The sequence below is a fragment of the Haliotis cracherodii genome, unplaced genomic scaffold (genome assembly GCF_022045235.1).
Source record: "Haliotis cracherodii isolate W230 unplaced genomic scaffold, xgHalCrac1.p SCAF_3, whole genome shotgun sequence".
Taxonomy (NCBI): Eukaryota; Metazoa; Mollusca; class Gastropoda; order Lepetellida; family Haliotidae; genus Haliotis; species Haliotis cracherodii.
Genome location: NW_027266286.1, coordinates 30,627,012 through 30,638,560, shown reverse-complemented (window position 1 = coordinate 30,638,560; position 11,549 = coordinate 30,627,012). Strand labels below are relative to the sequence as shown.

General features: G+C 37.2%; 1 protein-coding gene across 1 annotated transcript; it reads right to left on the bottom strand.

The window, feature by feature from the left end:
* Positions 1-1,540: 1,540 nt before the first annotated feature.
* LOC139474348 (wee1-like protein kinase 1-B) lies at positions 1,541-5,273 on the bottom strand. Its single transcript, XM_071257330.1, has 7 exons — positions 4,638-5,273; positions 3,800-4,033; positions 3,543-3,664; positions 3,154-3,408; positions 2,885-3,030; positions 2,498-2,751; positions 1,541-2,307 (listed from the first exon to the last, which is right to left on the bottom strand). The coding sequence occupies exons 1-7, from the start codon at positions 5,165-5,167 to the stop codon at positions 2,163-2,165; spliced, it is 1,686 nt and encodes a 561-aa protein (XP_071113431.1). The 5' UTR covers positions 5,168-5,273; the 3' UTR covers positions 1,541-2,162.
* Between the last annotated feature and the right edge of the window lie 6,276 nt (positions 5,274-11,549).

Genomic DNA, 11,549 nt, shown 5'->3' with positions numbered 1-11,549 from the left:
GCCAAGGCATATACCACTTTAAATGGCAAAACACCCCCCAAAAGATCAATTTAACTTATTATCCTTTGTTTAAAGTGCACACTGCTCAGTCAGGAAATGTAAGCATGCCACCCTTCACGGTAGCATAGAAAGCTATACAAATCCTCTTTACACAGTTTTCATAACAGATTGTGGAGCTTGTGAACTGTGAAAACATTTAGATTCATTAGCTACAGAGATCAGTGTCAGGTTCACTTCACACCATCCTATTGTTTGGGTAATTAAAGACAGACTCACTTAGAAAACCAAAGAGGAAGTTAACACAACAATCCTTTGAGCTTAATTAGGTTGAGTGAAGCCTTGTAATTAGATGTGGCATAATCTTCAAAGGTATGGCAAACAATAGGCTACTGTTGACAGCCTTTGAAGCACTGAAATCCATTGTTTTCATGACTGACAATAGATTATTGTTGTCAGGTGTTGGCATGACCTGAAAATTTGAATGAAAATATGTGAAATAAATATTAACTTTTAAAACTGCAATAAGTGCATCCATAACATATCAGTACCCAGTATATTTTAACAAACTTCTAATAATTGTTCTGACTTTATTTGTGGCATTTCTGCATCTGTTAGAACAGCTTTTAAGTTCAATACAAATTTTGATTGTTGTTAAACTTATGTATTGCTAGTTTGCAAGACTTGCATTACCGTCGGCATTGTTTCTGTTAGTTGTGCTGACAGCTTTGAAATATCAATTGATTTCTCAGCAGGACGAATGCAGCATCTTTTAATCATATCACTTTATCCTGAATACCAGTGAATGGACGTGTGCACCACTGAAAAAAACATCTATTCCAAAACTAAGTCGTGCAGTTATCATACATTGTTTGCACCTTAGCATGTCACAGAACAGATTCCTGCTAAAGAAAACAGCTGAAATGAGTAGTTACCTCATAAACACATTAGAAATTGTTGGTCATTTTCAAGGTTGTTCACCCCTCCATCCAGATTCCACCCAATTTGGCCCAGTAACTCTTAAATACAATTAAAAATATTGATTTTTTACTTCAGATATCTCTCCATCCAGCCAACTTGTGACCAGAATCCTTAACAAGGACACATCTTGTCTTGTTTGGACAAAAATGAAAATGTAGATACCAAAGGCAGTTTCTTTTTCATTTACCAACAAGCAGTCAAGAAGTTGACATCTGTGTACCCAAATATATCTGTTGATCCCAATTCTCCATGTTAGATAACCCCCATTAGTTGTTTCTGTTGGAAACCCAATATTGCTCTACAGAGATAGGGTAGTTATTAACTTTTTCTGCATAAATCCAGATGTGCATACTAACTTTTGATAGGGATACAAGCTAATATTTCACAATAAACTGTATCCTGAATATCCCTGTCAAAAGTTTAGAAGCATATATTTCCATGAGGTATACATCACAAAAGTCAGAAATTTATTTCTTTGATTTTTTTATTTCTTGATTTTTTGTTTTATTCTTTGACACTTGTCATTCGTTTATTTACAAAAATTGTACATTAACATCTTTGGCATAATTAATTCCCTAACAATATTCAGCTACTAGACAAGAGAATTACAAATCATGATTGAAGTAATAGTAAACAGCCACCTCAGGCATTGCACAGCCACAAGTGAATCTTTACAGCACCATGTCTACAACAACTGACACTTCAAACGTAACAAACTTTGTTTCAAGAACTTAATACCTTATTCGATTCAGATCAAATAATATAACTCGGAATGACATTCCAAAGATGAGGAAATACTACAAAAGTATTACAACCGACAGATAGAAAAGATACATAGTTTAGAATTTTGCTACATAGGAAATGTGGTGAACTAATGTCTGTTCAGGAACTCGGCACTGGGATCCAGACATCCTCTGGCTTATCACATGCATGGAAAAAAATTCCAGCCATAATTATCACTGTTCAGTTTCTGGAATCTCTGCAGCACACATTTTTCATCCATCCATCCTCACGTAAAAGTCACCAAGAGCACCTGTGTCCACATTATTAATATATACAATCTTCTGGCACATGTAGAAGTCATTGTTTGCACTTTAGTCACAGCCTGGGGCTTGGATGAACCAAGAATAAAAAGTAGAGCACATTAGTATCACATCGTGGGAGGGAGAACCGTGGTTTGACGCTCAAAATGCAGATAAACTCATGCTTCTCTTCATCTTGTTGCCGATAAGCCGACTTGATCTTGGAAGCACTCGGTTTGCACTGGCTACAACTGGTACTGCTAGAGGACTGACTTGGGTCATGAACTGTGTGGCTTCAATCAGCTTCCTGGAAACAAAAACAAGACAATGTCACACAACCATCTACAGAGGTATGAATAGTAAAAAGAATAATAAATCCAATAGGATATAATAAAAGTTAGACTGCTACTTGGTGATACGGACATGCCAGAACTACCACAATCAGTTACTAAACTCCTAAAATGTATTTAAATGGGTGGTGTTTTGAGGTTACTTACATTGACAAGAGTTGGTTCTTGAATCGTTCTTCATTCAGTTCTTTCCTTAACTGTGCCTTGGTCATCTGTATCTGGGGACACAGAAGCGGGTGCACAGTGAGGGACTGGGCGGAGGGACGGTCCCGGGGATCAGGACACACCATGCTCTGGAGAAGGCTGTGGAACTCTGCACTATATTGGGGTAGACTTGGGAGGTGGCCATCCCTTATGGAATGCCACACATCACCATTCTTTGGGAGCTCCTTGCAGGCAGCCTAAACAAAGAATGAATCACATAAGCACAAGAAAAACATCAAATTGTGGTTTTCTAAACAAAACTAAGTGATGATAACAAGATAGATATGATATTTTTTTATATATATTGTTATGCATATGGGGGATACTTACAGCTTCAAATATTGTCAATCCAAGAGAGAATACGTCAGCTTTTGATAGATGACTGAAGTCTTCTTTCAGGATCTGTCTGGACAGATATCTGCAGTCACCATCTTCTACCACAGGGTTACTGACTGATGTCACATGACCAAGGTCACCTGAAACACAGAAAACAAACATTTATACTAAACATTCAAAATTTATGATTCAATTTACTTCTTTAATTTTTTACTATGTTCTTCTGTTATATTAGTCCATTTCTGAATAATCACAAGACATACCTATTTTATATGTGACTGCCTCCTCTCGCTCTTCATCTTCTTCACATGACTCCATCCCACTCTCTGGCGAGGCCAGGAACTTGGGGTTTCTGTGGATGAAGATGTTGCCAGGCTTGATGTCAAGGTGGACCAGGTTCTGTGAGTGGATGTACTTGAGTCCCTGGGAGGACTGGTAGAGGATCTGTCGCAGTTCAGACTCCATCAAATGACCTCCTGACCTCCGGTTGTCTTCGATGATGTCAGCTAAGCTTCCCCCTACAAACAGAAATATATCACATTAATACCAAAATTAGAGATATGTCAACACATTATGCTTACAAATATATTAAGGACATACTGATTGATCTTATTTTGAAAACTGGTATTTTGTTAAATTGTTTTGTACTCACCATTGCAATATTCATTCTGTATAAACATGTGGTCATCTTCTGCCCATGCGGAGTAGTATCTCACAACATGTGCATGCTTTCCAAGGACGGCATGGGCGTACACCTCGTTCATTGCATTGCGTCTGGAAAAGATAAGCAGAAACATTAAAATCTTAACACATATTGTTCACTTACATGTCACACTCACAAATAGTTTATTACAATGGAATTATAACTATCATAATTAATGCTTACTTAACTATGACTGTAATACTTACTCATAGACACTGCCTGCTACTGGGGTCTTCGACTTCTTGATGGCGTAAGTACAACCATCAAGTCTGTGGACGCACTTGTGCACACTACCGAATTCTCCATCACCGAGCTTGCAGACCTCATAGAACTCTTCATTATAGCGGGATGTGTTGATTTCATGCAGGGCAATTTTCTTGTTTGATGGCATGTCGACGACATCTTCTGTTTCATCACTCATGGATTCATCTAGCAAACTCCTGTAACAAATAAATACAAACAAATTATTACTTCGGCAAAAATCATATTTAAAAAAATGTTATTAGCAATTATTTATCAATTTTAAATTATCAGCCTCCTAAATTTAGTCATTTTGAAATTGAGCAAAATTAGGGATGATGTGCTCATCTATTTACAAAACATCAGTCATTTCCAAATATGGCATTTTCCAGAACATATTTTTACCGATTGACGTCATAAGCAATGAGTCATATTAGACCCGAGTTGTTGGTATCCATCCATTTAAATTCTGATACACCCACTGGTCAAGTACGAAATGGTCAGTTTAACCCTCACCGCATCAACCAGTTCAAACTGGCTTCAGTGGGCACTCAAGCGCAACCAACTGTCTTGTAAACATTCCATAAACAACTGTTATTTAGAGATCAAAATACGTATCAGAATTTAAAAATAATGGTCAGAAATTTAAATAAAATAATATACTACTTCAAAATACGAACTCGTGAACATTTACATGCGTATAATCAAACATATTTTCGATTCTAACAAGATGCAAATTTGAAGGGGTCAGCCATTTAAATATAGGTCAAAGGGGCTGAACGAAAAATGGCCGCCACCACCTACCTTTCGAAATCCGATCTGTTTCTCTTGGTCCCAACACTCTGTCTGTTTCCGGGTGTGAAGGGATTGACATTAGCTTCTACTTTTTCTGTTGATGGAGATTTCTTCCTTGATTCCTTGATTTTCTGTTTCTGTGCTTTTTGAAGTAGTGACTTGGGTGTGTGGGGAGTATCGAACAGTCTCAAGGCACGCAGTCTTCGATGGGGAGGGGAAATAGATTTAGGGGAAAAATCACATTCACCGGGCACTTGTTGCTCGTCGTCTTCCATATCCTCGAAAGAAAGAGTCACTGCCACAGGAGACATTCTCCGGGGTCTAGTAATCCGTCTTCTGGGTCTCGGGCTAGGCACAGGTGATGGTGATGGAAAATCCACTTCTAGAAAATCCGAAGGCTGTTCCGCAAATGGTGTTGATGTATGTAGGCTGGTCTCGTCGAAATCGTCGTATGTGAGAGTTTTCATGATACACCCTTCCTCTCGCCGCAGCATCGATCGTCGACTACGATTCAGTCTTGGTTTGACGCAAGACATCATCACAGATATATAGCACTCACTGGTAAATTCTCAAAATAAGTAATCCAACGCACTCGATCGATGTGAATCCACACACTGGTGATCACTCGTTCACTCGTCTCCCTTTTAGATTTGGCGGGACCGTTAATCACGTGACCGCGTGAGCCAATGAGACAGCAGGTGCCCGTAGCGGTTCATCCAGTCATATTATCCCATGCTCGACTGGCTTCGGTTGGTTGTTGTTTTTGTAGATGAGTAAAGATTGCGGGACTGTTTTTAGACGTCCTATTGGGAAACTTCAAAGAGTAGAGCTAATTTCTGATCCTAATTTTGTCCACGCCCAATTGGCTTCAACAGAGATTTAACTATGTATTTACAGCAAAATAACTTGCGCCTAATAATTAGCATTGACATCTTCAATTGTTAACTGAGCATCCCCATGAAATATTGCCTTTAAAGATCCACGCAGTTGGTAATTACCAATTGTTTTCAAGCGCAAGCCTAAGAATAAATAACAAAAAGAATACTGTAATTGTAAACAAACTCTGTAATTATCTGTAAACCACAGATGGTCACTATCCTTAATTGAAATGGTTTCAAAAGATGCCTCAATTAGACAAATTATATATCATGCAATAATGTCGCTGTAACTTAAGGAATTTTAAATACACGCGTTCGGATAGAAACATTCCTTCCGTATAAATCTGTAGGTCGTTCGTATGCTATTCTATGATTTATTGTGTTTACATTGGTTTATACTATTTTATATGAACCTAACATTTCATATGGAGAACAGGCAAGGGTGGGGTGTAGATTACAAAGTCTTTACGGGCATTTAAGAGTAGGGTGTAAACATGACGGAGTATTATTGTGGATAAAACCTGTTTATTATACATGCATACACGACGTTTCGGGACTACGTTTTGTCTCTTCATCGGTTGAAGGACCAGTGCCCTGAAACGTTGCGTATGTATGCTAAAGATGTTATGATTCATAATAGACTCCTTGTCATGTCATAACGAAATATAGATAATTACTGTATTATTACGTAGTAAGAGCATATGATACATCACTGATATCCGCACATATTGACTAGCCTTATTTACTGATATATCATAGTGATGCTGAAACGCCCGGTATCAATTATTTCAGTGTGCAATGGTAATACTGCTATTGTGAGTATCTATAGGCACACCGTGTGCCGTAAAGCTATATAAATAGTTTGCAGTTATGACCATTGTATTCATCACTGTTGTAAAATCTGTATATTGTGGAGGAAATGTGAGTACCGGTTGATTGCGATTATATTCCATATCTGACCTCAAACTCATTGAGTATGGGTGCCTGGAATAAACAGCGTGTGTGTGTTGTGCAACATGACAATGCCGGTTTATGTGAGAGTATATGTTCCGACTTCCGTGCATGCACAGTTGACCCGACAGCGCCAGGGGTCCTGACCTCTGTGTACACGTAACAGCTAATTCCGTGTCGTTTCTAATTACAACAGAAAGTCTGGTTAGAGGATCAACTAAATGCAAATTAATATCTTATAATCTATGATGGGATCCATGCTGAGAAAAAAAAAGCGGCTTTTGTGTGTAATTTCACCCTACACTTAACGTCTAATTGAAATTCTATAAAATTTCTATGTGAACATCGTTTTAATGGCGTGAATTGCTATATAATGACGACAACATACATTCACCGCCTTCATATTTATGACACTTACAGTGATATAATTATGTCGATTTCTCCAAAGACAAAGATGCTGGTCTATCGCGTGGTATGTAAAACGCATTAGAGGAACATTAGCCTTCATTACGGCCGCTGTAGTTGTCATTAGTCGCCGGCTACGGGACCCTGCTTCCTACAGAGAGAATGGTCTAAGCGGAAACACTGTTGGAATGGTGCAGCTGATGAGTGATGGGGAATGTTTATTGCATAACGGTAGACGTGTCAGTATCGCCTTTCAAATGTGTCTAGTATTGTCTAAGAGGAGACATATAAGCCTCAGACACTTCACCGTTATATCATATGTTCTCTCACTGAAATATTTCAGTTTTGATATATCCATGAATTAATAAATTAATGTTGAATGCATCATTGAAAATACGACACACAGGGTGCAGCGTGAACACACTAGTGTATCTATACCAAACGCGTCAGGGATCATTTTGTAGTGAAGACTGACCACATAATTTCAAAGATCTGTATCTGTTTATATTCCGTTTATTTCCGATTTGTGCATAATGTATGAGATCTCGTTCCTGTAATGAACTTCATGTACCTATCGGAAATAATACTGTGTTTAAATCACATTATTTCCTTGCTGAGTAGGCCTGAAGGAAACATCTAACACAACACGCTAACCGTGTGTCTATCCCACACCAACACAATCACTTTCACACTCATTTCTTTTAACATTAGGTGTTTTAGCAGTTGTTTAAACATTTACAACTCTGTGGAATTGTCTTTTTGTGTAGATGAGTTTACTATCTTTGGGGCACCTCGCACAGCCTTAATTATCTTACAGCAAGCGCAAAGTGACACCCTATTGAAGTTCGCCGCCGCGCTAAAGATAAAAGAACAATGTTGTCACAGAGGAAACCACTCGGGCTTTGTTAAAACAAATGAATTATTCACCGTAAAGAAATTATAATACAATTCGATGATTGTACAACAGTGCGAAATTAAAATAGTACATTGTCTGCACCGAGACGTGTGTGCATTTGAGGCAACATGTTATAAAAACACATAGGAAATAATGTCTCCTTTCAGGGGGCAGTGTCCCGAGGCGGGGGTCAGGCGAAAGATCAAACGGCACTCGACCCCAGCTGACTCCCCGCATAACGTTAATTTACCCCCCATTTCAATGCTTCATTAGGGGATACAACTTAGGGACTTCGTATACCACATGTTACCAGTTTGATTCTCTGTCAAAACATGTTTCTTCTACCGACAGGGTTAAGACGGCCACCGTATGGGGAAAGGGTGTACAGAATAAAGACCACATGTCTACCAATAACACTGTAGACTGGGGAAACATGGTTCATATCCTGCTCTAACGTTGAAAGTGGTTTAATGTTTTCGTAAGAAGCATGTGTTGCACGATTTTGTAATTATAACCCACTACTGTAGATTAATTATCAATCGATCATTCAAAACATTTATTACAGCACGTGACATACAAGGAAATCGTATATTCCAAATATTTCTTCTAATGATTGTCTCTAAAGGTTGCCACCGTGTACAAACACTGCCAAAAGGAGAATAGAAGTTTAGGTTTGTTTTTCCTTCTGGATAATGTAAAACAAACAACGTGTCAATTAATTTTAGCAACTGAAATAAGTTGTTTTTTCGACATTTTTGCAAACATGATTGCCTTATCATGACAAATCCTCATTTTATCTGAATATTCCCTCTCCAGCTGTGACAGTGATCGTCATTCAATTACCTTTACACAAACTCACGATAGCTTGATTAATAATCACACAAAACAAAGTGCTGAAACATCAAGCAATTATTTCTGACATCAAGTTTTCTTATGATCAAGTATCAAGGAAATTACAATGCTCATTACGCAAATAAAGTCGATGTATTCTGTAAATATAGATAAGATTATGTCGAAGGGAGCTATCGAAAACAATAATTCGTTGTATAACATGTTATTTAGTGCTTGTGTGAATGATTAATAAATAACACTGCGTTTAGTAAGGTATTGTAAATTGAAATAAAAACGATGTAATTTTATCGCTATTTTTAAATGAAACTATCCATTTTGAGTGTCCATCTATGCTTGCAATTTTATACCTTATGCTTGTACGGTGGGTTATATGAATGTGAATGAATGTGTCCCGTAGGCCATTTTGGCCAGCCGCTTAGCTTTAACATTCTCGCCTTGTCATTTTATATGTACACCGGGTGACACTATGATATAAATCGTCTTCTTATGATTATGAGATAATAATACAACATGTCAAAAGATATGTTGTGTTTAGTATTAATTGACGGGCAAGAGATTATACACTAAAAAAACACGTTTTTTCCCCAAAATTATAAACATTATGAAAACGTTATAGGGCTGAAAACAGTCACCAAACTCTGCAAACAGAAGGTCCAAAACACAATTGTGATACCTGTATCAAATACATCACCCCCGAATAACCATTTCTCGTTTGTTTCATGTTTAGTCACCATCAAACATTGGCGTATACTTGCTTTTACCTGGCAGTTAGTTAAATCCAGAACAGTTTTCATTTAATTGTGTATTGTTTCTCTACAAGTGTAAAACTGTGATAAAATCTTGTTGTTTATGTTGAAAGAATCACACGTATACATACTCTGACATATACCCATGTAATGGTGTGGTATACAGTTTACTGATACAGACTGAAGTTGAATTCCGAGCAATATTATACACAAACAATGCTTGTTTCATTGTTGTTTTTCGCGGAATAAAGATCAGCTACACCTATAGAATACGGGGCCTTCTATTCATGAATGATACGGCACAATTCGTAACGTGATGAAGATGTCAGAATGTTTATAGCAGTAATAAATGACGTGATGTGTGCTCGGCTACCAGCGCCAACACTGTGACCTTTTTATGACCGATGCTGATTACATGTGTCAAAACAATGATTCCTTGATTTATATTAAACTTCCCAGTGCATTTACGACTTGAACACAGATACGAACCAGGAATTATTATGTCAAAAATTATAATGAGATCATCTTGATGGAAACGTTATCAAATTTAGAGCATCTGACAATGGTCGCTGTGTTAGGCTGACCTCAAAGTGACCATGGTTTATGATGGGAGATTACGGTCTGAATTGACCATTAGTAATATAATACTAAGATATGAGTGGTAATAATATCAGACGGAGGAGCACAGTCATTATCACTAAAGTATTTCTGGCCAGGCAGTGGACACAAAATTTGAAGACACAAACGTGAAGCGAATATTATTGTTTTTATAAAGTACATTATTTTCTGTATATATCACTGAGATATCACAACATAGGACAAAGGGGGCTATCACAAACAATATTTCCATAACTAAACTGCCGGGTACAAGAAAGTTTACACCCATAATTTTGTGACTAAAATGAAAACAAACAAATTGTTATTCGATGTTGATATTTTGATACCGGTATCATGAATTGGTTGAGACTAGGACCTTATACGTTTGCAGTGTTTCGGCGTTTATATTTTATTGTCAAATCCAATTTTCAAGTGTATACTTGCTTTTTGCCTGGCAGTTTATAGTGTATGTTCACTATTTATACATAACACTGCGTTTGGTAAGATAATGTGCATTATGAAACAAATCGGTGTCATTTTCACTCGCCTTTTGAAATTCCATAAAATTACTCATACGTTAATTATTACAGCTATACTATGAGTGAGACCCATAATGTTAGTGATGTGCAATTTACTGAGAAGACTCAGCGTATGTACACACGATATGCTCTGGAGAGTGGGTTGGACAAACAGATGTAAATTTAAATATACTCATTTGCATTCCAAGGTATACATGAGGCACACGACCGCCACGTGGGTCGGCGTCGCGACATTAAAACAACTACTCGGATTTCATAAAAACTGAGACTAGAAAATGATTACTTGTCTCCGCGATATAGACGCGTATTACTCAAACTAATCGACAGTTTACATAGATTTGAGCAAACCTGTCAAGTTAATCTGTGGTCAAGTAGTTTTAACTGAATTGTTACATCTTTCTTCCACATGGGGAGCTAATATTGAAGGTATTATTTCAGGGCCATGTATGACGTCATTTTTATTTATACATTATAACTTTATTGGTAGGTGAAATGCTCCCCTTTAAGATATTCATCATTCAGACATCGATCGTGATGCCAGAAGCTGCCAAATAGCTCTTTTGTCTATTTGTCAATTTTGAAGTAAATAAATATATTTTTAATGGCAAATTTACAATTTACACTTTTCAGAGAGCCAAAAATCCGTACATAATACATGTTACACAAGAAGAAAATAATTAAATGTTTATATTAGGAAGAAAAATAGATATTAACTTCTTTATAATGAGAAACACAACGTTGTGTTCCTCATAATAAAGAAATTGTCACAATTCTCTTGCTTAAGTGTATCACTTCTAAAAGTGTTTCAAAGACTTATGTATATACTGTATGTTTGTATATTTGTATAATATCATACACCTTTTGTCTTGTGTATCCAGTAGACATGTGGAATTGCAATGTTTTACACCTTCTTCTTTTGTCCAAGCCTCTCTTTATATAATTCTCTTTTTCTCTTATTATTTCTTTCCATGTATCCCTCCGCCTCGTTTATATTACACATGCGTGCGCGAACACATATGAATGTGTATATATGAAGACGTATACTTATATACATTATC